General features: G+C 35.6%; 2 protein-coding genes and 1 non-coding gene across 4 annotated transcripts in view; 2 read left to right on the forward strand and 1 right to left on the reverse strand.

The window, feature by feature from the left end:
- The first annotated feature begins 384 nt into the window (after positions 1 to 384).
- Pbk (PDZ binding kinase) lies at positions 385 to 19,873 on the forward strand. Its single transcript, XM_047550377.1, has 8 exons — positions 385 to 507; positions 2,143 to 2,220; positions 6,282 to 6,375; positions 10,975 to 11,117; positions 11,738 to 11,907; positions 13,501 to 13,630; positions 18,227 to 18,403; positions 18,997 to 19,873. The coding sequence occupies exons 2-8, from the start codon at positions 2,163 to 2,165 to the stop codon at positions 19,194 to 19,196; spliced, it is 972 nt and encodes a 323-aa protein (XP_047406333.1). The 5' UTR covers positions 385 to 507; positions 2,143 to 2,162; the 3' UTR covers positions 19,197 to 19,873.
- On the forward strand, positions 15,677 to 15,750 carry Trnai-uau (transfer RNA isoleucine (anticodon UAU)). The gene has a single exon. It is a non-coding gene; the product is annotated as a tRNA-Ile (tRNA).
- Positions 19,874 to 23,597: 3,724 nt separating the features above from the next.
- Esco2 (establishment of sister chromatid cohesion N-acetyltransferase 2) overlaps positions 23,598 to 26,099 on the reverse strand; it is a 33,374-nt gene continuing 30,872 nt past the window's right edge. For both annotated transcript variants that reach the window (XM_047550310.1, XM_047550309.1), the window contains exon 11: positions 23,598 to 25,862. In XM_047550310.1, coding sequence (XP_047406266.1) covers positions 25,730 to 25,862 — 133 coding nt within the window. In that variant the 3' untranslated portion in view covers positions 23,598 to 25,729. The remainder of the gene's footprint in view (positions 25,863 to 26,099) is intronic.

The following is a 26,099-nucleotide window of genomic DNA, read 5'->3' on the forward strand; positions in this document are numbered from 1 at the left end:
CACATAGTTAAGTACTGGGTAAGTATTTGTTGATTAAATGAGTGAATGGTGAACTGAATTTTGTAATCACAAGGGTTAGCAAAACTACTAAATATTTATTTTTATTCTCAGCCCAAATGGCAGTTACTCTGAGACAAGAGTTGCTGTGGTGTTTCCAGGTCACAGAAACCTGATAAAATTTACGTACTGATCATTACACGTTCTGAACACAGATCCGAGCGTTTGCAATTGGGCAACAGCTTCCACCTTCCAAACTCTGCTGACAGTGGCTTCAATCAGCTCGTCCTTTCTGCGTTTCTCTTCCTCCCACTCGCCTTGGAAGCGCTCCCGAGGGGCGGACAAAGCGGGACGGCGAATCCGGCGCCTTCTGTCCCTCGCGCCCGCCGTAGTTCCGGGCCGCCGCGGGGGCGGCGCGCGACCTTTTGAAAGTAAAGAGCGGTCGGGACGCAACGGCCGCTGCCGCCTGTGCGGTGCGGGGTTCCGGCTGGGGCCTTTTGAGGACGACACGTACGTTTCTTCTGTCCTTACTCCGCGGCGTCGCTCCGCTTCCGAGTGGGCGCTTTCTTCCTCCTCTCGCTCGAGCGCGGGGCGCGGCGGCGGTTCCCGAGCGGAAGGCCCAGTGCTCGGCGGCGGGGACGCGGCGGGGACGCGCTGCCTCCCGGGCCCGGGCTGCCGGCTCTGGGGCCTCCGCCAGCGTCCGGGCCGCCCGCTGCCTCTGCGCCTTCCACGTCCTTGCCTTTTGCGTCTCTTTTCTCATGACCGCCAGTTTCTCTCCCATTCTTTGGGTTCCCCCTTTTCCGCCGCCATCCGCACCCGGCGTGGCCGGCAGAGTCCCGGGGGCCTGGACCTTCGGACAGCAGGTCCGCTGGTCAGCCTGCCGGTCCTGCTGACGTTTGAGTACCGCTCCTTACACAGCTCTTGGCTTCGAAAACTGTCTCCGATCCTCCACGGAGCGTGGTATGCCGCCGAGCTACGGCAGCATCGCTGCTAAGGCCTATCGTCCTCCAAAATACCCACAGGCTTATGCTCTTGTCTTCCTAAGAGCTGACTTGCCGTCTGCAGAACCCGTGAACACACCCAGCCCAGTGCTGTCATTAAGCAGTGCCCTCAGACAACTGCGAGGTGCCGCGGGTGCGGTACATCTAGGTGCACACAGCTTAAGCATGCAAGGTGTGGCAGTTCTCCTGTGTCCCAAGAAAATGATGAAATGTGAAATGATTTACATTTGAATTCAGTGGGTTTTAGTTGGCAATGATACTTGCCAGGTCACTCTACTTGCCAGGGTTTTCAACATCCGACTTTGCTAACCTCTTCTTACACGGATGCCCTGGTGGTCTTACCTACTCTCTTGGCCTTAGCGCCACCTCTGTGCTGTTATCTCACAAATTTGTCTTCAGCCATTGGATTCCAGACTTATATCCTAGGTACACAAATATGTCCATATATTTGACATTTCTACCTAGACGTTTAATGTGGCATGGAAAGGTGAGCTTCTACTCTCAACAGTGCCCCTGTTTTTCTAGGTGCTCAGTCGAGAAAATGGAGCCATTCTTGACATATTCCTAACCAGTCTGCTCATCAGGAAATCAGGATATTTTCTGCAAAAGGGATCATCATATATGTGGCCTTCTGTGTCTCTTTTCTTTCACTTAGCACGATATTTTCAAGGTTCATTTATGTTGTCTATATCAGTACTTCATTCCTTTTTTGACTCAATAATATTTCTGTGTACATATACCACATTTTGTTTATACATTTATCATCTATGTGACTAGTATGAAGAATGTTGTTTGCATAGACATTTTCTTGGATGGGAGAACTGTTTCCAACTTCTGGGATGTGTGAGAGGAAGACATACTTTTTACCTTTTTGAACTAAGTGAGTTTTCTTTAATCAAGTGCATATATTATTTTGTGGTTAATAACCCCTCCCCCCAATTACTAATAGTATGAACACAGGTGAGTAACTACCTTTGGCTTTCTCTTTTCTCTCTGTAAATAAAATTGGACTAAATATTTGTCGAGGTCTTTTTCAATTTTCAGAATTTGTGTTCTTATAAAAATGAGTGATGTTACAGGAATTTTTCTGTGTCAACAGAGTTGTATTCTTCATAACTGCAGTGTAACATTATTTTTATCATAGGACCTAGAGTGGTTGTTACAATGGAAGGAACTGATGATTTCAAGACACCAAGCAAATTATCTGATAAAAGGAAATCTGGTAAGACAGATGTAATGAGATGTTTCTTCATTGTTGTTACTACTAGAAAGGTCTTAGTGGTGTTTTAGTTTGTTCTTTTACTATCTTTCATGCATGGCTCTAGTGTAAATCTCTTTTATAATGTTAATCTTAATAAGAGTTATTTAATAGGACAGAGTTTGGTTATCTATGGACTAATTAACTCTTAACAGCCTGGTGAAGAATCAGTTTAGCTTGAACCATTGAGGAATTGCTTTATATTTCTCCCTTCCTTACATGCTCTTATGAGGAAAAGATATGTTTTAAGGCAATTCAGTGGGCAGAGGAAAATCTTTTCAACAATTGGATCTCTATATCCAAAAAATGAACCTTGACTCTTAATTCACATTATATTAAAAATAGTTAAAATCAGCTTCACATGGTGGTACACACCTGTAACTCCAGCAACTTGGGAGGCTGAGGCAGGAGGAGTGCTAGTTTGAGGCCAGCCTCAGCAACTTAAGAGTGACCCCCTGTCTCAAAATAAAAAATAAAAAGGACTGGTAAAGTAGCTCAGTGGTAAAGCACCACTGGGTTCAATGCCCAGTACTAACATTTTTAAAAAAATAATAAATAAGACTAAAATCAGCCACAGTGGCACAAGCCTGTAATCCTAGGTAATTGGGAGGCTGAGGCAGGAAGATTTCAAGTTTGAGGACAGCGTTGGTCTTAGCAACACCCTGTCTCAAGTAAAATATGAAAAAGATTGGGGCTGGGGCTGGGGCTGGGGCTGGGGCTGGGATTGTGACTCAGTGGTAGATCACTTGCCTAGCATGTGTGAGTCATTGGGTTCCATTCTCAGCATTGCATATAAATAAGTAAATAAAATAAAGGTCCATCAACAACTAAAATAAGGGGGGGGGGGAAGGGAGTTAATAGCTCAGTGGTAGAGTGCCCCTGGATTCAATCTCCTGTACTGAAGTAAAAAAAAAGTTTTAGTGGACACATCCGCCTTGCTCTCAGTATATTATATTTGATGTAGGCCTTTTGCAAACACTCATCAGTTTGAAAAATATTCCTCCTGTTCCCGATTATTATAAATGGAAATTGAATTTTGTCAAGTACTTCTACTGAATCAGTTTTTTTTTTTTTAATCTGTTAATGTACCAAATTATTTTAATTTCCAAATGTCAAACCAGCATTTTATTCCTGGGGTAAAGCCACTTTGGTCAAGATGTATTTTATCTATTGACGACTTGATTTGCTGACATTTGCTGTATTCATGCTCACCTCAGCCTCCCAAGTAGTTGGGATTACAGGTGTGTGCCACAACTCCCAGTTCATAGGAAGATTTTAACTGGTTTCACAGTTAATAGATATAGTACTATTCAAGTTATCTGTTTTTTTTTTTTCCTTTGTGAACTTTATTAGCATCTTTTGAGGAATTTGTCCATTACTTCTAAATATTCAAATTATTGGCATAAAGTTATTTTTGTTATACTCTGCTTACCCTTCTGCCCTTTTTGGTGTCTGATGCTGGTATTTTATGTGTTCTTTTTTTTTTTTTTCCTTAATCAGTTTGACTTGAGGTTCTTCTGTCTTTTGAATGTTATATGTACGTGAAAAGGTCATATTTCGTCTGTTGCTGGGTGCAGTGTTGCATACATGTCAATTAGGTTAATCCATTTGACCTGTTTATGTTTTATTCAGGTCCTTTGTATCCCTACTGATTTTTTTCTGTATTTCCTCTTAATTACTGAGAGAGGAATGTTAAAGTCTTCAATTACAATTATGGATTTGTGTGGGTTTTTCTTCCCTTCAGTCCTGTTACTTTTTTTTTTTTTTTCAGTCCTGTTACTTTTTGCTTCATGTATTTTGAAGCTTTGTTATTAGGTACTTAACACATTTAGGATAGTTATTTCTTTTGATGAATTTACCACTTAACTATTACAAAATGCCTTTCTTTATCCTGAGTGGTACTCTGTTTTGAAGCCCATTTTATGTGATATTAACAGAGCCATCCAGCTTTATTTTGATTAATGTTTGAATGGCATATGTTTTCCAACCTTTTATTTGTTTTTATATTTAAAAGTGAGTTTACTGTAAATATCATGCAGTTTTGTTTCTATTCATTCTGACAACTTCTGCCTTTGGATTAGTTCACCATTAGCCAAATGTGGCTATTTAAATTTGGATTCAAATTAATCATAATTAAGTAAAATCACCATTTAGTTCCTCATTTGTATTAGCCACACTTCTAGTCTAAGTAACCACATTTGGGTAGTGGCTTCTGTAATGAACACCATAAATACAGAATATTTTTCTTATGGCAGAGATGATCGGATAACACAATTTAGACCATTTATACTTAATAAATTATGGTGGAATTTAAATTTGCTATTTTGTTATTGCCTCATAGCTCACTGGCTTTTTTTTTTTCCCCCCCTCTGCTTCATTTTTGGTAGTTTTGTTGCTGTATTTTGAGAGTCTGTTCACCTTTCTTAGACTCAAAGGTGATTTTTCTTATCTGTTGTATTTTTCATTCTTCAAGTTTTCTTTACATCATTAAGCACGTTTTTAAAATTTATATGTTTAAGATTTCTTGTCAGTTAATTCTACCATCCCTGTCATTTGATGGTATGTTTCTGTTGGTTTATTTTTGTCCTGGTGTGGGGCATATTTCCCTGCTTCTTTCATGGTTGGTAATTTTTTATATTTTACATCATTAAGTGCTGGACTTTGTTATTCTTTCGGAGTGGTTGATTTCATTAAGGTCTAAAGTTAACTTACCTGCATGTTAGTCTATTCCTTTTGGGACTTTTAAGATTTTTGATAGATTTTTTTATGTTGGGCTAAAAGTTAGTTGTTCTTCCAAGTTGTGACCAGGGTTACCACATTCTGACTGATGGTAAAGTGAAATTATTCCTAGACTTGTGTGATTTCCAGTAATTATTTAGCCTGTTACTTTCCTGGCTTTGGGGAACTTACCCATTGTGTGTACAGATGAGTACTTAGCCAAGCACTCAATGGGAGAGCTTTCCAGATCTTCAGAGCACTCGTTTTCCAGCTCCCTCCTCTTTAGTTCTCTGCTCTACAAATTCTAGTCACCTAGCCTCTTTGATCTCTTTCCCCTTAGTTTGACAAGACTGCCAACCTGTTTTCCTTTATGTTGCAGCCTGGAAACTGCCTTTATGCAGAAAGTTAGGGCAATGATACAGGGCTCACTTCTTTTGTTTCTCTTCTCTTGGAGAACACAGACCTACTTTGCCTGTTGTTATGTCTAAAAAACCATTGTATTGTGCCAGGTGTTCCAGTTGTTCATAGTGAGAGGGTAATTTCAAGCAGTTAATTGTTCATGAGCAGAAGTAGAACTCCTTTATCACATTTTTTTAAAGACTATAATGCTCTGGAATGTACACTATAATTAGGCTTCTGATGATGATCACTTAGGGTTGTATGCTTTTTTTTAGTCTTTTTTTTTTTTTTTTTTGCAGTCACAAAAACAAATCACATTCTGGGCATGGTGATGCATGCCTGTAATCCCAGAGACTAGGGAGGCTAAGTTCAAGGCCAGCCTGAACAACTCAGGGAGACCCTATCTCACAATGAAACAAACATAAAAGGGCTTGGGATTTATAGCTCAGTGGTAGAGCACCCCTGGGTTCAACCCTCAGTGCCCCCCCCACAAAAAAATGCCCAATATTCAAATATTCAAATGTTGTGATGCAAGGGTTCAGGAAACATTTGTAAAAGGGCAGTTGGTACATAGTTTCGACTTAGAAGGCCACACAGGAACTCTGTTGTATGTTCTTTATTTTTTAACAATACTTTAAAAATGCGAAAACAATTCATTCTTAGTCTGTGGGCCATACAGAAACAGGCCATTTACTGACATCTGCTTCAGGGTTAGTGTCGTACAGAATTTGAAAAGTAGGCTTGGTCTAAGGGTGTCCATTTAAGAGTAGGGTCGATAACTATAATTGCTCTCCAAAAGGATTATACCAATTAGTAGTCTTAATGACAGTATTTTTGAAATATTAGGATGCTTTTGTTAGGTATTTTCAAATACTAATAGTTGTTTTGTTTCTCTTTCTGACATTTAGTGTTATGTTCAACTCCATGTATAAATATTCCTGCCTCTCCATTTATGCAGAAGCTTGGCTTTGGGACTGGGGTAAATGTTTACCTAATGAAAAGGTGAGTGTAAAATTTCAGGTTAGCCTTTCACATGGAACTCAGAAACAAAGACAGAATATGAAAATTCAAGTATGTGGCTTTGGGTATGCCTCTTGTCCTCCCCGACTGCTGTATTCCAGTCCCTAGAATGCAATAACTTCCAGCACTCTTGCCTGGTGTACTTTTCTTGTAACTTCCTCCTGATGAATTATTGAAGAGGAAGTAGTTTACCTTATAATTTTTCCTTGGCTTCTATAAGAAGGGGAAGTGGCAGAGGAACAGTTTCCTTTGTGGTATTAACATAAGATTCTCAATAAGTAAACTTCAAAGAGGAAGCCATTAGTTGAAAATGACAGTGACTGATACTTCCTCTATCTGGTGAGTTGCCTTCCCAAGATCTTTCCTTTTAAAAGAAGTCAAAAGGATTTTCTTTCTTATGGCATTGTTATCAAGAGGAGGAAATATATGATTTTAAAGTAGGAAGATTGTGTTAGAAAAAAATGAAGTAATTGAATAAGTATGGTGCTAATTATTAATAATATAGATGTCAACAGTTTGTGTGTGTGTGTGTGTGTGTTTTACTGGGGATTGAACCCCCACAAGGTGCTTTCCCACTGAGGTACCTATATCCCCAGCTTTTTTTTTTTTTTAAGTTGCCTAGGTAGGCATTGAACTTGTGGTCCTCCTGCCTTAGCCTCCTCAGTTACTGGGACTATAGGCGAGTGCCACTGAACCTAGCAACAGTTTTTTTTTTCTTCCCCCAACTTGTTTCTTTTAGTCATTACTTTTTATCTAGTTTCATGTTGAAGTGGCAGATGACTCAGTTAATATGTATTCCTTAATGTATTCTTGGAATCAGCCTGATTAGTCCAGCCTTTCTTAGGCTATCTTAGCATCATCTAGATTTATATTGTTTCCAAACAGAAATGCTTTCTTTAATAAGAGGCTAATGAATTGAGAATATTCTAGCAATTACGTACGAGTGGGTATTCCTGAAGCATTTCTTGTTTGGGAATAATTTTCCTCCAGAATTTTGAGACTATCAGTCACCAACATTGCTTTTTAGTTTATAGTGTTGCTGCTGAGAATTGTGAAACCTTTCTGATTGCTGATTGCTTTTCATGTTTCTTGTGTTCATATTTTATGTTATCTGTCTCTCCTACTCTCCCAGATCTTTTTGATCTGATGGTTGCCATTATCCTGAAATATGACAATGGCATGTCTTTGTGTGTGCCTCTTGGCATTTGATAGTTCCTGTTCTTAAATATTTAGAATTAAAAAAAGAATTGTTGATGATTTTCAACCTTTTTTCTCTATTTTTTACTTCAAATCCTATTATTTGGATATTGAACTTACTGGACTCATTTCTAACCTATTGTCTGGTTATCTTGTCTTTTTGCTGTTTTCTTGTAGATTTCCCAAACTGTGTCTTCCAAGGTTTTGGTTGAGTTTTTCAGTTTTTAAATCTTGTTTTTAATTACCTTTCTTAAAAATAACACCCAAATCTTTTGAGGCTGTACACGTGTTGTATATCTTGATCTGGATATATCAGTAACAGATGTGTACACATGTAAAAACTCATTGAGCATTTAGTATACCTGTGGCTATTAGTTACTACCCTGTTCCTACATGATTCTCATGTTTTCAACTGTTAGTAAACCAAAGACTGAAGACCCTCTGTTTTACCTCCTCCCCAAGCAGGTCTCTAGAAGTCGGGATTGGGGCCTGCCCAGTGGTACAGACTTGGGACTGGTATATAGGAATCCACCTGCTTTTTACATATGTTTCAAGCAGTTCACTGGGCCTTTTAAGTTAATTGCTTTCATCTGCTTTTTAGCTTCTGAAATTGTGTTGCTCTTGTCTCTTCTACTATTATTTCCATTCTTGTAGGTGGGTATGTCTTAAAACAGCTCTTTGCTATTATTTTAGAGGGACTTAGAAAGGATAAAAGTATAAGTATATGTTTGTTGGTACTGGGGATTGAACCACTGAGCCTCATCCCTAGCCTTTTTTATTTTTTATTTTGAGAAAGGGTCTTGCTAAGTTGCTTAGGGCCTCACTAAGTTGCTGAGGCTGGCCTTAAACTTACAATCCTCCTGCCTCATCCTCCAGTCACTGGGATTACAGGCCATGTGCTACTATATGTATACGTTGAAGCTATAATTTTAATCCAGAAGTCTATATTTCTTAATGTTGAGTCAAGTTTGAATTCCTAAGCTATCCAACATATTTTGATTATTAAATAAATTGTTAATATTTGCTAGGAATTTTTGTTCCGTAAGTATATATGAGTGAAATTGGTTGTGATTTTCCTTTTTCTGCACTCCCTTTTTGATTTTTTTAAAAATGAAAGTTATACTAGACTTAGAGTTCCTTTTATTTTCCATTTTCTGAGGAATAGTTTGTATGAGATTGAACAGCAGATTTCTTGAGAGTTTAGTAAAGTCACTTATAGAATCATCTATGCCTTGTATTTCTTGTAGGAAGATTTTAAACTATTGAGTAAAATTTTTCTATATCTGTAGTCATGTTCCCATTTTTATTTGCAGTATTATTTATGCTTCCTTTTATTTATTTTTCCTTGCATAATCTCATCAGAAATTTGTTTTATTATTTTTATGAACCAATTTTTAGCTTAGCCAAGTATTTTATTCAGATTTTATAAATCAGTTCTTGTTATTCTGTAGATCAGAGTAAGTATGGAAAAGGAAAGGATGGACTTTCTCACTAGATTCTAAACATTCAGGAACTACAGGGTAACCCTGAAACTTGAAAAATGGCTGTTTTGTTTTGTTTTTTAAACCATATAATGATATGGAAGAGGTTTCCACTCAAATGCTGCTGTCATTTAAAACTGGAAGTTTAGCTGGGCACAGCAGTGCATGCTGGTAGTCCCAGTGGCTCTGGGGGCCAAGGTAGGAGGATTGCAAGTTCAAAGCCAGCCTCAGTAACTTAGCAAGACCCTAAGCAACTCAGAGAGACCCTGTCTCTAAATAAAATATAAAAAAAAGGGCTGGATATGTGGCTCAGTGGTAAAGCATCCTTGGGTTCAATCCCTGGTACCTCAAAAAAAAAAAAAAAAATCCTGGAAGTTTAAAAACAATTTAGATGAACTTACAGGTAATATATATTTATGAATTAAGAAATCTTATGGTTCTTTTGAGTACAGGATTTTCAGTTAAGCAAAGTTATGCAATGCAGTGCTCTGCCTGTGAGAATACAAAGCTAACTGTGTCTTTGGTTCAGTCTCTATTCTTTTTCCTCTCTTTTTTGGTACTGGGATGGAACCAGGGCTGCTCTTCCTGAGCTACATCTCAGGCCCTTTTTATTTTTTGACACAGGGTCTTACTAAGTTGCCCAGTCTGGCCTGGAGCTTGGGAGCCACCTCCTCAGCCTCTGAACTGGGATTACAGGTGTGCACCCCCATGCCTGGCTACATCCCTTCCCCTTTGCTGAGGATGGGAGCCCAGGTCCTCACACATGGTAGGCAAGTGCTCCACTACTGAGCCACCATTGCAGCCCAGTCTGTTGTTTTATGTTCTTATGGTGAAACCTTTTGTCTCGAACCTTTGAAACTCTTTCATTAGCCTTTGTGCCCTTATGCTGCATGTTTTCACTTTCATGATTCTCTTCACTAATAAATGCCTAACTTACCAAGTAAGCCTCTTCCTTTGTTTTGCCTATTTATTTAGCCCTTAACTATTTACACCTTAAATACTCTGAACATGGATGAATCTTTCTAGGAAAATAAAAAGTTTACATTTTTCTCATTTTTATGTTTCTTATTCTCTTCTTAAAAGTATGTCTTTGAGCATATGAGACATATAAATTGAATTGATCTGTGTAGAAGTACAATATTTGTTGGTGAAGAATAGCATTCTATTCTTTGGGTGATAATATATGGGTCAAGTGTTTTTTATCTCTAAGTTAAATTTTTTAAGGTTTTATTATTTTATCATTCTGTAACTCAGCTCTGATTCATATAAATGCTTAATAAGTATTTGGTTGTATGTTATGCTAGAAGAGAAAAAATAGAAAATAGTATAGTAGTTTTCAAGTTTAAAATGTGTGTGTGTGTGTATATATATATATATATATACACATTTTATTATTATTATTATTATTATTATTATTATTATTTTGGTATTGGGAATTGAACCCAGGGACACTCTACCACTGAGCCATATCCTCTGCCCTTTCTCTTTTTTATTTGAGACAAGGTCTCACTAAGTTGCTTTGGGCCTTGCTAAGTTGCTGAAGCTGGCTTTGAACTTGAGATCCTCCCCAGTTGTGGGATTATAGGCATGTACCTAGCTTAAAATTTATAATTTTACATAGTTTATAACAGTCCATCCTTATCCTTTTTTTTATTCCATCTCTGCATATAGACATCAGATTTCTCTCATCTTACGTTCCAGTTGCAAAAGACATGTAGCAGAGGCATTGACAGTCTAAAATACTTTAAGTATTTTTTAAAAACAATTACTGTTAGGTCTCTTTCAAACTTTGAAAGTTCTTGTTATATGAAAGTGTATTGTGGTCTTTATTCATTTTCATACTGTTTTTTTTATTAGTATATACACATATGTGTGTATATATTTATTTACTTACTTATTTTAGATCTCCAAGAGGTTTGTCTCATTCTCCTTGGGCTGTGAAAAAGATTAATCCCATATGTAGTGATGATTATCGGAGTATATATCAAAAGAGACTAACTGATGAGGCTAAGATTTTGAAAAACCTTCATCATCCAAACATTGTAGGTAAGTTTTAAACTCATTTGTTACCTGATTGTAGAATAATGTTCTGGTTTCACTAATAAAAATGAAGAGATTTGGCTAGAGATTGTTAGGAATCAAATTAATTGGACAGTCTAAAAAAAAGTTCTTGCCTAGTGCAGTGGCACATACCTGTGCTACTCTGGAGGCTAAAGTAGGAGGATTGCAAGTTTGAGGTCAGCCTGGGCAACTTAGTGAGAATTTGTCTTAAAATAAAAAGGGTTGGAGATGTAGCTTAGTGGTATAGAACCCCTGTATTGAAAGAAAGAAAAAAAAATCTCATAAAAATACTTTAGATATTGAAGTATAAATTTAAACTTCATGAGGATATAGTCATTATGGTGCTGTTCTAGTAAAATGATCTTCCTTTAAATAATTTCCTGCTTTCATTTTGCATTCTTAGTACAAAATCATTCTACTTAGGCACTGAGTATAAAAATATTTTAATTTGTGGTACTGGTGGCAAACACTGGAGGCATTTAAAATTTTTTCTACTGAATTAGTTTTGTAAATAATGGCTGTTTCATCCTATGCTCGTTAGTATTAGCCCACATTCATGCTTTCGGTCACAGTGCTGTATAAAAGACATGTCCTGTTTTCTCGAGGTTATCGTGCTTTTACTGAAGCCAATGATGGCAGTCTGTGCCTTGCTATGGAGTATGGAGGTGAAAAGTCTCTAAATGATTTAATAGAAGAGCGAAATAAAGACAGCCAAGATGCTTTTCCAGCACCTATAATTTTAAAAGTTGCTTTGAACATGGCAAGAGGGCTAAAGGTAACTATACCATTGTATTTTATCTAACCCTAACCCTTAAGTTAAAGTCTGTATAGAGTCTTATATTGCAGAGCTTACTGTTTCCTTATTTTGATCAGGAAAGTATTGTTTAGGATCCCCACATATGCCTGAAATAACTTGAGACCAGGTTGTTTTGCAATAGAGATCATGCTAGACTTAGTTAAATGGATCATTAACATAAATTTAGTAATTATTCCTAGGGGCATACCCTTACCCCATGCTGATATAAGCAAACCCCCATTATTTTGTGGGGTGTCAAGTTTTGAATATCATGGGTATACACCTATAGGTTCAATGAAGGAAGCTGTCAGTCTTGTGCAAAGAAATTATTGTGCTTTTGGATAAAAATTTCTGTATACTAAATCACTTACACAGAAGTAACATTGGCTCCAGAAAACTATTGGGTGACTGAAAACTGGATCAGGTAATGATGATAGTGATGCCAAAGTTGCATGTTAAAAGTTCAAATGAAATTGATTGATGAAACAGATTAGGACAAAAAAAGCAATGTTTCTAAATATACATATTCTAATACCTTTATAAACTAATTTTAAATAGGATAAATTTTAAAATCTGAATTTAGTAATGATTTTTAATGTGTATAAACAATGGAATTAATAAATCACAGAGTAAATATACTTGGGTCTATTCATCGTGTGATGGATTGCATTTAAATTAAGCATGTAAATGTTCCTGTGTAAAGAACAGATCTACACCAAGAACCATCTCATTTCTAAGCTGGGCTCATAGAGAAATGCTCAAATACTGAAGAATGAACAAATAACCATTTTGCAGGACATTTAAAAATGTATTACTTGCCAAATACAAAAAGGAGTTAATGTGTAAAACAAAATGTAGTCTTAGATTACATTTCTGCTTCCACTTCTGCTTCTGAATTATGTGGTCCTAAGTCATTTCTTCATTAACTCAATAATTTCAGCTGGACACAGTGGTGCATGCCTGTAGTCCTGGCTAACCAGGAGACTAAGATAGCCTCTGCAACTTAGTGAGACCCTGTCTCAAAACTAAAATATTTTTTAAAAGGGTTGGGGATTTAGTTTAGTGGTAAAGCATTCCTAAGTTAATTCTCATTACTGAAAAAACAAACAACAATTTGAGGAAAGATTGTGAAAGATTCCAAAATTATTTATAAAATAGTAGCCTCAGGTAAAATTGAAATATATTTGGAAAACTGCAGTAGCACCTTCTGATATATAAATTCATAGAATGAGTTTGAAAATACAGTTAACATATATCTAATTAGACTTCTATCTTTAGGAAATCTTTTAGATAATATGGATGTTTCCTTCTCTGGCTCCAAATAATTAGAAATGATGGTCAGATAGGTTCATAGTTTAGGAAGGGAGTTCAAGTCATTAGTTCTATTTAAAGGTTATTTATTTTTTAAAATTTATTTTCTTGTGGTGCTGAGGATTGAACCCATGACCTGTGAATGCTAGGCAAGTGCTGTATCACCAAACTACATTTCCAGTCCTGAAGGTTATATGAAGGTTATATATGTCGATTAAGTTGTACTTCTGCTCATATGTGTTAAATTTTTTACCATTTTAGTATCTGCACCAAGAAAAGAAACTGCTTCATGGAGATATAAAGTCTTCAAATGTTGTAATTAAAGGTGATTTTGAAACAATTAAAATCTGTGATGTTGGAGTCTCTCTACCACTGGATGAAAATATGACTGGTAAATAATATTATTTTAAAATTTTTTGTACAACTTTAAAATTTTTGATTTTTATATGTAAAAATATATAGTAAGTTCACATGGTTCAAAGATTTAAAACTATTTTTGAAAAATATGTAATTTTTCTATTTTTCTAATTCACTTTGACTTAGCCTCCAGTTCCTTCCCTTACCACATAAACAGCATTAATTATTAACTTTATTATTAGCTTATGTTTTAACTGAAGATAGGTTTGGGAAAGATTTCTAATGTGGATTGAGATTTTTAAAATGTAAAACATCTGTAAATGAAAAATAAATTTTAATAAGGTTTTTGAAGGGAACTCTCAGCAGTAAAGTGATGATATTTGGGAAACTGCTTGAAGAAATTGGAGTGGAACTAGGAAAGAGGATGTTAATATAAACCAGTCTTCTGCTTTCTGCTTTTTGGCCCAGCCCAACCCATTCTTCCCTCATTATTGTAAATACTGATCATTCTCAGAAATTTAAAGATATGTTCTTGGTGAGAATCAAGAGCCAGACTTAAGAGAATGCCTCTTTTATATGAATATTAATTAAAACGATGGTCCATGAATGCTTTTTAGATCATATGTAAACATTAATTTCTAACAGAAGTCAAAGTTTACAAATTGAGGGCAAAAGCCAGAATAAATAGAGTGACTATAATGATATCTATAATTGATAAAAATAGAATTGTCCTGAACCCCTTATACTAAATAACTACAACAAAATCAAAACTTTGGGAAATAAAAGAAATTCTTCAAATGTAATAAAAATGAGATTTTTTTTAGTGTAATATTCTCAAAACTGAATAGATCAGACAAAACTAAGATGTAAAAGATCTGAGTAAGTAATATGATTGAACTCTCTGCATTAGTGTATTTATTAAAATTGCCAGATGGCACACACCTGTAGTCCTAGCAATGCCTGTAATTCCAGTGACTCAGGAGGATGAGGCAAGTTCTAGGGCGGCCTCAGCAACTTGGTGAGAGGCTGTTTTAAAAAGCAGAAAGGACTGGGGTGGAGCTCGGTGGTTGAGCAGCCCCTAGGTTCAGTCCCTAGTGCAGCGGTGGGGGGAAATTAATATTTATTAAAATTGGCCATGTATTATTAGGTCACAAAAGAAAACTGCAGATTATAAAAAGTAGTTTAGTAGTTACGTGTATTGATGTCAGTGCTGTAAATCTAGAAATATGTAGCAAAATAAGAAATAAAAACTCCTCTAATTATTTTATGAATTTAAAACACGTGTAAATAATTTTTGGCTGAAAGGAAAAATCAAATTCCACTTAGAAAACACTCAAAAAATAAGAATTACAACAAATCAAAACCTAGTTAAGATACTGTTCAGACATAGCCAGGAAAATACTATGAAAGAATGAGGAGGAATCTTCCTGAGCAGATGTTTAAAAGTTTTGTAAAGCTGGGCACAGTGGTGCTTGCCTGGGGCAGCTCCTGGGGAAGCTGAGGTAGGCAGAGTCCCAGTTCAAGGTCACCTGTGCAATAGCCAGATCCTGCCTCAAAATTTTAAAAAGGACTGGGAATGTAGCTCAGTGGGGGAGTGCTCCGGGGTTTGATCCCCAGTACTGCCAAAAAGAAGAAAAAAAGAAAAATTGGTTTTGTAGAGTTAAAGCAGTGATATACATCCAAAATGGGCAGAAATCTAGTCAGGAAATAGTTTCCAGAATTTTTGTGACAAAGTTGCCATTTTTGTATTAGGAAGAGGTAGTTTAACCAATAAATGATGTTATCTGGACATTTTAGAAAAAATACAGCTGTTTTCTGTCTTCACATTTTAATCCTCACAAATTGAAGATTGGGTAAAAAAAAAAAAACAGTAGGAAAAATTGTAGATAAATATTTCACTGCTGTTGGGTTTGGGGAGGAATTTAAATAGGATACCAAAGCAATAAACTATTAAGGAAAAACCATGATTACTCCTCTAATTTAAATAAAAAAGTTTCTATATGTGGCTATATGGGGATAACAGAGAGATTAAGACATTACAAACAGAAAATAATGTATAAAAGATTAATATTTCGGGGCTGGGGAGATAGCTCAGTCGGTAGAGTGCTTGCCTTATAAGCACAAGGCCCTGGGTTCGATCCCCAACACCCCCCAAAAAAAAAGATTAATATTTCTATTGCATTAAGAATTATTGCTAATTAGTGAGAAATAGATGGAAGTCTTATCATAAATAGACTTGAGAAATGAAAAAATTAAAATGGCAATTAGGAAACTATATTTGATGGTAGTAATTTTTTAAAAGCAAAATTAAATGACAGTGAGCCTAGTGAATCACTGTTAGCATTTATCATACCTATTTAAATTACCTATTAATGTTTCTCTAATTCTGTTAGACTTGTAAGCTCTAAGAACATGGAACCTTGTGTTTGTTTTTCCGCTGTAGTGTCCTTGACTCCAAGGATAGTGCCTTACTGGTAAATACCCTGTCAAAGGAATAACAATATTGGTCTGATCAGCAGTGTAGGGTAATGTGTCCTCATGCACTGTAGGTGTTGCTGCTGGTACATCATTCAGCTCAGGCAGGCTTTGCTGTGGTAAAGTAGACCTCAAAAACCTCTGTGACTGAAAACAACCAAGGTTTACTCCCTCAAGCTGCATGCCTCTCAGGGAGATGGCACTTACTCCAGATGGATGTCAGGAAAGTTCTCCCTGAACAAACAATGCGGAAGCTTGGAACTGTGGGATAAGTAGAAACTTCAGTTACATCATTTTTCAATTTGGACCTTGAGAGCATGTTTGGAGGTTCTAGTAGGGGAGCCCAGCTGCTCATGTGTATACCCTTGACTGAAGAACAATCGTCTTCCACACAGAGTGTACCCAGTATGAAGGAGGAAGGGGCCACCACCTAGCCAGCCAGATTAACCAAATCAATCCTGGGATCCATGGGGTGTTTTTTTTCTATTTTTGAAAGTGAATTTTACATTAACTCATTTTGTTTTCACTCTATCCATATTTGTGAAGAAAGGGAGTTTATATTAATCAAATATTGAAAAATTCCATTTTTTAAATATAATATACTTTAATATTACCTATTGAATATTCTGTCTGTTACTTTGAATTTTTTCTAGTTGTAGAAGTAAAGCTTTTCAATATGAAAAGGAAAATTTACAACATTACAAATAAATCATAATGTTTGTGGGCCACAATGGAATTAATTTAGAAACTACCAAGATATCTAGGAAAACCTCAAATATTTGGAAGCTTAACAACAAAAATTTAAATAACCTACAGGTCAAAGAAAACAATGAGAGAAATTGGAGAGTATTTTGAATTACATAATAAGAAAAGACAACATTAAAATATGTGAGGAAAAACTAAAGAAGGGTCTAAAGGGAAATCTGTAGCTGTTAGTGACTACAGTAAAAGAAAAAAAAGTTCTAAATCAATTACCTGTGTTCACTTGCAAGCCAGAAAAGAGCAAAACAGATCCAAAGTAGGCTAAAGAAGGGGGGAATAAGAAAGATATGAGCAGGAATCAGAAGAAAAAACAAACACTAGAAAATATTAATAAAGCCTAAAGCTGGTTCACGGAAAAGATAATAATAGAAAAAAGAGAAAACAATGTTAGGAATGAAAAAGAATTACAGCTACAGATTCTACAAACAAAGAATAATAAGACAAAGTTTATGCCACTAAATTTGACAACTTAAAAGAATAATTGCCTTGAAAAAAATATAATTAGAAAAAATTGATACAGGAAGAAAATGGGGAATCCAATAGCCCTATATCTATTAAAGAGACATTCCCACAAAGAAAACTTGAGGTAGGTGTTTCTGCTGATTTCTTTCAAACATCCAAGAAATCTATAAAACGACTAGAAAAAGTGAAGTTAGCTATTATATTTCTGTGTATTAGTAGTAAAGCATCAGTAAATAAAGCATCAGTGAGATAATTAAATAATATTTAACTAAATGGAGAAATATCACGATTGTAGACTGGAACTCAATACTGTTGAGATGTTAATTCTTCCCAAATTGACATAGAGATTCATTCTATTCTCAGTCAGAATTATGGATGTCTTTTTCTTTGAAATTGATGAATTGATTCTAAAATTTAAATAGAAATGTGAGTGGACCTATGTCATTCCTGAGCAGAAGCTTTAAGAGCCAACGTGGACTTGACCCTTTCCCTATTTTCTGACTTAGCAATCACGAAAGCATGTTCACAAAATGAAAAACCCGAAAAACCGGAGGCCCATTAAGGATCTGTGAAGGCCAACAGCTCGCATGTCTCTGAATTCAGAGGAGGCACTAGAGTCTGGCTTTTGAATTCAATCTGGCTCTAGAGTCTAAAATCTTGTCATCCACAATCTATTTATATTTCTACCACTTTCTAAGAGAATTGTTTCCCTCTGTCCTTGACAACTGATCACTTTTTGAATATTTGCCATTCTGATACAGGGAAAGTACCTTATCAATGAAGTCGAATGTATTTTCATGTTTGCTGGGTATATGATTATCCTGTGAACTCCCCGTCCAAACTATTTGCCCATTTTTCTTTGTGTTGCTTTTCTTAGGAATTTCTAATGCTTGCTCTCATAACTTTTTTACTTGCATTTTGCTTATTTCAGTGACTGATCCTGAGGCCTGTTACATTGGTACTGAGCCTTGGAAGCCCAAGGAAGCTTTGGAGGAAAATGGCATCATTACTGATAAGGCAGACATATTTGCGTATGGCCTTACTCTGTGGGAAATGATGACTTTATCTATTCCACACTTTAATTTTTATGATGATGATGATGATGAAGGTAAGTTTTGTTTTATTATTGTTGTTGTTTTTTCAGTCCTAGGGATCCAACCCAGGACCTTGCACATGCTAGGTAAATGCTCTACCACTAAACTACATCCCCAGACTAGTGGTATGAATAGAACATAAATCCCAGTCTCTTCACTTCACATTGAAGATTAGCTTATACAATTATATCTTTACATTAAGATAAATTTTTTTAAAAGGCAAGTTGGTTTGACTTAGAAGATAGTTTGTGAGGTACAGAGTACATTAATACTGGTGATTAATTTGGTTAGATATAATGTTATATAAGTGAGAATTAGATTGATGGAAAATAATAAATTTAGGTCTAGAGAAACAGTTACCTTAAAAACTCCCCTTGTTTGAGAAAAAAATATTGAAAATGTGTCATAGGCAGAGTTATGGGTTGGTATCCTAAAAATCTAAGATAGTAGTAATCTACTCAGTGGCAAGATGACTGAGAGATTGCCTGTGGTATAATGGAAAGCATACTGGATGATAAGGTCGTACTTCAAGAAGGTAAGCTATTAAGCTTTTCCATGACCTTAAATAGTTAAGCTTATTTCAATCTCTTAATTCCTTTGCGAGTAGATAAAACTTTTGATGAAAGTGACTTCAATGACGAGGCATATTATGCAGCATTGGGAACCAGGCCACCTATTAATATGGAAGAACTGGATGAATCCTACCAGAAAGTAATTGAACTCTTCTCTGTGTGCACTAATGAAGATCCTAAAGATCGTCCTTCTGCTGCACAAATTGTTGAAGCTTTAGAACTAGAAGGCCAGTGATCATATTCATGACTATCTCACAATGATGTATGATTTGTGTATATAACTGTTCTCTTTGTTTGGATACATTGTTACTGCGATAATCTAGTTACTAGACTCTGGAAGAGGCCTCTTGTAGGACCATAGTATTGTTAACATTTGAATAACTTCTTAAGGCTATTCTTTTATATTTGTATGATAAGCACTCGGTATTATACTGGATTTTCTGTGAAGTTTAAAAAACTAGCTATGCAGGCACTTAGATGTTGCTCATACAGAGTTAAAACACTAGCTATAAATGTTGTAAACTAATTTAATTTGAATTGAGTGACCATTACTTTTATTAGTGATTTTTCTTATTTTCTCTTTTTGTGGATTAAAATTAGCACTTTATACAGTGCAAAAGCCTTCATTTGCTTCTATTTCTTTGGCTGATGTACTTACTAAATGGTCACTAGAACTTGAAGAAATGACTCAATAGAGTAGCTCCTTGGGTAATATGACTCTTTGGCTTGTCTTGCTATCTTGTATCTCCCCAATTTTAGTTGTTTGCTTTAATTTACTAAATGTGTTTTCTGTACTAAGATTCCTTTTTAAATTTTTATTTATTAATCTGTATTGCTTTTCAAAGTAGTGGTATTAAAAATAATAGAACTTAAATAGGACAATACAAAATAAAGGACAGTTTTTGTACCAAATGTCTCAGCATTATCTTTCTTACTTTATACTTTCAATTGATTTTCATGTTGTCATTAAACTGCTTGAGTGAATGTGAGAATGCTTCTTTTCCTTTCTCTTTTTAAACAACTTTTTTTTTTACACTTTTATGTGGTGCTGAGGATTGAATCCAGTGCCTCACTGTGCTAGGCAAGTGCTCTACCACCGAGCCACAACCCCAGCCCTTCTTTTCTTGACCTTATTTTGTTAATCTGTAAAACAAAGTTGACTTGTATTAGTAGTTTCTATTGGCCACAGCCTTGGAATTTTCAAAATTACTGAATTACAATTGTGAATTTAGGTGTTATACTTGGCTACAATTTTTTAAATTAAAATGACTAGAAAGCAAATTGAGTTGAGAAATCTAATGTATAATTTTGTATCCTGACACTCAATAGAATCTACTATCCTCATTCTGATTTACATATTATGTTACTCTTAATAGGTCTGCTAAACTAACAAAGTACCCATTCTCCTAGGAGAACTAGCAATTCCTGTTTATAAGCCATAAACCATGAATTGGATTTTTAAAAAATACATAAACCAATACTTTTGAGAAATGTTTGCAGTTCCTGTAGTTGGAATATCTAAAAGGGAACAAAATAATACAGCATGCTTTCCTACCTTTAGTTTGGGTAAGTCTTGGGAATCCTCAACAAGATTGCAGCAATGTGCTACCAACTTCAAGAAAATGGCCTTTATTCTTATTATGGAACTATGGCTCAGATGTAAACTTATTTTGTTTATGGGCCCTCATTCTCAAGCGCAACCTGTGTTTACATAGCAGGGCTTTTTGCTGAATCACTTAGCAAATTAAAACAGGTGGCTTTCTCACCTCCCACAAAACCTTTGCCTTTACTACCAGTATGAGGCCTCTAGAAACCTGTTTGCATCTATAAACTAGAATTAGCAGCTGCCTAAAAAATGTTAATTATTCTTTAATGTCTCTTGGTTCCTATTTGACCTATAATTTGTTGATCAGAATAAAAATTAGAATCTTTAAATGATATACTACATATAAAAACTTGGGTTCAGCAAAAAAAATGTGCTTCTAGCCTTAAATGCTATTTGAAAGGCTAGAAATTCAGTGAGCCAAGTACTTAAGATAAACAAAATAAGCCTCCTGTTTTAGATTGCTGTAACTATCATAAGCTGGGTAGCTTACAACTAAATATTTTTCTCGGGCTTTGAATATAGCTCACTAGTAGAGCACTTGTTTAGTGTGCTTGAGAATCTCTGATGATTCCTGATGCTGCAAAACAAATTTCAGTTCTGGAAACTGGGAAGTCCCAAGATCAAGGTGGTGTCTTAGTGAGGGTCCATTCCCTCAGATGGCACCACACATGGCTGAAAGGGCTAAGGCAGCTCCCTCGGGGGGCTTTTATAAAGGCACTAATCCCACTGAGGTCTTCATCCTAATGACTTAATCACCCACAAAGGTCCCACCTCTTAATATCACATTGGGGATTAGGATTTCAACATGAATTTTGGGAGGACACATTCAGCACATAGTACCCTCCCTTCCAGTAGGAAAAGAAATGAGCAAAAATGTATAAAACAATCTATCATGCATAGAAAACAAACCTGACAGAAACAAATAGCCAAAGTTGGGTCTTTAAAAATACTAATAAATTGATTATCTGGAAAGGAAAAAAAAAGACATATAATGAAAGAGAAAAAGGAAACTACAGACCCTAAAAAGATTCTCATTCATGAACAAATGAAAATCCTAAACAAAATACTCCTCAAATCCAGAAACAAAAACATCAAGACCAAGTCGAATGTATCATTCACTTAACATTCAAAAACAGTGCCATTGTATGCCTGTAATCTCAGTGATTTGGAGGATGACAAGTTCAAAGCCAGCCTCAGCAATTTAGCAAGGCCCTAAGCAGCTTTGTGAGACCCTGTATCAAAATTAAAAAAAAAAAAAAAAAAAAAAGCAGTCATACATGATGAAGAAAAATCAATTATCCCAAAGACTTATATAAAGTCCCAGTAATCTCTTGAAGATGTTCTTGGGAACATACAGGTGGTGGGAACTTATAAGAAAGGGTTTCCCTATTTACAAAAATGCTATAGTAAAAATAATAGAAACGTTGAAAGCTTTTCCTGTGAGATCTGGATGAAACAAAGATGCCCACTTCTCTCACTCAACCTTATAATGGACTGGAGGTCTTAGACAACATTGCAAGAACAAAAGATTCTAAAAGAAAGAAATCATTCATAGATGATTTTGAGTTGTATACACAAAAAAATAGTTTGAAGATTGCAAGGTCAATGTAGGCAATGTAGAGATGTCAGTCATATCATCAAGTATGAAGCTTTAAAAATATACTACTTAAAAGTATCAACTCTGATGTAAGACAAAACTATAAATGATTGTGAACTAAAATGGAGATATGTTTGCAGGCAAAAGATTTTTAAAAATTCATCTTTTTTTGGATTATAACCAATTTAATATGAAAATGTACATCCTGGGTGTGGTGGCACACACTTGTAATCCCAGCTACTTGCAAGGCTGTGGCAAGAGAATCATGACTTAAGAGGCCAGATTGGGCAACAAAGTCTTGTAAATTCCAGCAAGCTGTGACTGGGGTGCTGTTCTTCTTAGTTGTTTGATACTGAGCCCTGGGGTGATTAAGGCAGGTAGTTAATGGCCCTGAATTTGACAGCCCAATAATTAGGATTCGGTTGGTAGAATGGGCTCTGGATTTGATGACCAGCACTGCGGGGAAGGGAGAATTGTTTATCTCTGAGAATTTGCTAATCCTGGGTGGAAACATCTTACTGAGTAAGGTCCCGAACACAGAAAATAAAAGACAATTAATACAAACAACTTCATGATCTTAGGGAAAGATTTCTTAAGAAAGCATCGATCATCAAAGAAAAGATGGACAAACTGAATAACACTAAAGAACTTCAAGATTAAAGACAGAAAATTAAAAATATAGCTGGGCATGGTGGCACATGCCTGTAATCCCAGCAACTCAGGAGGATGAGGCAGGAGCATCGGAAGTTTGAGTCCAGCCTCAGCAATTTAGCAAGACCCTGTCTCAAAATAAGGGATGTAGCTCAGTGGTAAAGTGCCCTGAGATTAATCTCCAATACAAAAGAAAAAAGCCACAAAGTGGAAGAAAATATTTCTAACCCATCAAACTGACAAATATATATCTTGAATATGTAAACAACTAAACATCAATAAGTTAAAGACATGAAACATAAAAGGGCAACAGACCTGAATAGTCATAACCTAAATTGCACACCAAAAATATAGAAAAATTATGTTCTCAAGATGAAATATATGGCACTAAAAATGAGTTAGTTACATGCAACAATATAGATGAATCAAATTATAGAAAATTCAAAATATACAAAAGGTGTCTTATATAAAAAACTAACTGCAATTTGAGGAAACTAAAAGAATTAAGAGGGTAAAAAAATGACTTCTAAGGTACTGGCAATGTTTTGTTTTTTAACCTTGGTAGTTATGAAGGTATTTCCTTTGTGATAACTCTGAGTTGTATACTTCAAAATAAATTTTAAAAAACACTCTGATTTGCAGAAAAGTTGCAAGAAATGTTTCCATATAACTCATACCACACTTCCCATACTATTAGCACTTTATATCACTAGAGTATTTTTACCACAATCAACAAACCAATATCAGTACACAATTAACTAAAGTCCACATTTTATTAAGATTTATTTATTTTCACTTAATGAACTTTCTCAATTTCAGCATCCCATTTTGGATAACCCTTTCCATTTAGGAGTCATGACCCCTTGGCTCTGATAGTTTCTCAGACGCTCACTGTTGATAATCACTTTGACAGTTTTAAGGCACACCTCATCTTGAACATTCATGGCCCCAGCTCTAGACTGAACCATTTCTCCAAGGACCTCTTGTTCTTTTTTGTAGAGAAACCAAGATCTGGATGCTAGAAGTGCTCACTGCTATAAGGGTCTCATTGCTATGAGGACCTTTCAGTGTACTGTTAGTACTTTGATTAAAACAACAAAAACTATCAAAACACCAAAATTATCAACAGCAAATTATGACATGCATTTAAAGTAGAAATGGATATAAAAGACATACCTAAGTGATCAGATGTGTATTTAATTAATTTGAAGTAATATGTATACTCATACTGGAAGAATTATAGAGAAACAGCTTTTTAGGGTAATCTCTATTTCTATATTATCCAATTTTTTCTTTTTTTTCCTCAAGAGTATCTACTATTCTTAATAAAAAATAAATCAGAGCATTCAAATGAATAAGAGAACAAATGGAATGTAAAGAATTAACTGATTCATCACAAAAGCAATGAGCAAATGAAATAATGTTAATAAAAATTTTTAAATAAAATCTCTTAAAAGAATTTTAAAAAACAGCAGTGCAGAAAATAGCATTAAATTGTTTTCATAATTGCACACATTTTAACACTTTCACATTCTTTTTGGAATCCAGGCTTTAAAATTTGGAACCATGTTAACTTACAGGCAAATAAAGATTGCAGATGAACAGATTCTACAGAGTTACACAAATTGGAAAACTATTTCTTCAAATTCTTATGGTTAGATAGTAGTTCAATGATTTTAAAGAATCAAAATAATCTGAATAATTTTTGCTTTTCCATTACATATTCAAGAATAATACTGGAAAAATGTGTGCACATTTAAGTGTGCGGTATTTTCATAATGTCATGTCTCTGGTACACCAGCTCACATATATTTAGTAACCATGGTTCTGTTACCACATATTTTGGACTTTTGCCAGATATCTCAGAATGAAGACAAGTGAAGCAAAAAATGTTTAAAACATGAAGCCAAAATAATCATCTAATCCAACTAGGCATTCATTTTGTTAATTACTTCAATCACCAGGAACCAGGTCCCTTAAGTGGGAGTACCAGAGTACCAGCATTTTCTTTCTTTTGGTACCAGCGATTGAATCCAGGGGCATTAACCATTGAGCCATATCCCCAACCCTTTTTATTTATTTTTTTATTTTGAGGCAAGGTTTCATTAAGTCGCTTAGGGCCTCACTAAATTGCTGAGTTTGGCCTCCAACTTGTGATCCTCCTGGCTCAGCCGCCCGAGTTGCTCAGATAATAGGCATATACCACCAGGCCCCGCAGTACCTGCATTTTCATTCGATAAAAATTACAATAGTGCAGTTACTATGTATAATTTTGATTCAATGTGATGAAAGATATGCATTTGATTTTCAAGATTAAAACATTAAGCTATGGAATTATGTTCTGCATAAAGGAGTATAGGATATCTTACTCATTCCTTACTGTCTTTTCTTACTAAAAACTAAAAATATTCAGCTGAGTTGTTACAGATAAATGCTTGTAAAGTGAGAACTCTGAGGAGAACTCAGAAATTCTACCTTATTTAAAAATTGGGTATAGAAATTGCTTGCCTGGATTTAGATTTGCCTCCTTCCTTCTGATGGAGTATGAGATAATCCTGGACTAAAAGTACACTGCTCTGAAAGATAACTGTCTAAAAGACATCTGTAGAAAACCACCTTATGTGGTCGATGTTCTTAAGGAGGCTAGTTATTTCCCAGTTATACTTATAAAGTTTCATAATTAAGGACTCACAGTGCTCTAAGTATGTTACCCAAAGATTTTTCCTTTCTTTAAATCCCCAGATAATTTTCATCAAATTTATCCCTGGATTTCCAGCACATAACAAGGAACAAGACTATGAGAGGGTGTGTGTGTGTGTGTGTGTCTTGGCATTTCTTATTTCAATATTAGTTTATATTGTATGATAAGGAGTTATGTGAACTTATCCATGTGTAACTGCTTTTACAGTTGGCCTTAGCTGTTAAAATTGTACACAAGGAAATTTGGAGTGTTGCAGTACTTAGTTGCAAATAACTTTCCATCTGGTGTTGGGTCAGAAAATGCTATTTCATTGGTGCTGAGAAAACAGCCAAACATGAAGCAATTCCTAAAAAAGAAGAAAAGATAATTTAACAATGGAATCAACTTAATATTCTGATTAAACACTATTACAATTTAAGTAAATACTCTTGATCAAATCAACCTTACATTTTGCTAACTGAGAAAATGCCTTAGATTTTAGAGACAGTATTTCACAGATGAGAAAATAGGTGTGCCCCCCCCCCAAAAAAAAAAAAATCTGAGAAGCAAAGGGAACCACATAACAGCTGACTCTAGGCTGTCC

This window comes from Sciurus carolinensis, chromosome 4 (genome assembly GCF_902686445.1).
Source record: "Sciurus carolinensis chromosome 4, mSciCar1.2, whole genome shotgun sequence".
Classification (NCBI taxonomy): Eukaryota; Metazoa; Chordata; class Mammalia; order Rodentia; family Sciuridae; genus Sciurus; species Sciurus carolinensis.

Bases quoted from the DNA above. Each gene is read 5' to 3' on its own strand.
- Pbk (XM_047550377.1), top strand. From the start codon at position 2,163: ATGGAAGGAACTGATGATTTCAAGACACCAAGCAAATTATCTGATAAA. The intron at 13,631-18,226 runs GTAAATAATATT...TGCTTATTTCAG, and splicing joins ACTGGATGAAAATATGACTG to TGACTGATCCTGAGGCCTGT. The intron at 18,404-18,996 runs GTAAGTTTTGTT...CTTTGCGAGTAG, and splicing joins TGATGATGATGATGATGAAG to ATAAAACTTTTGATGAAAGT.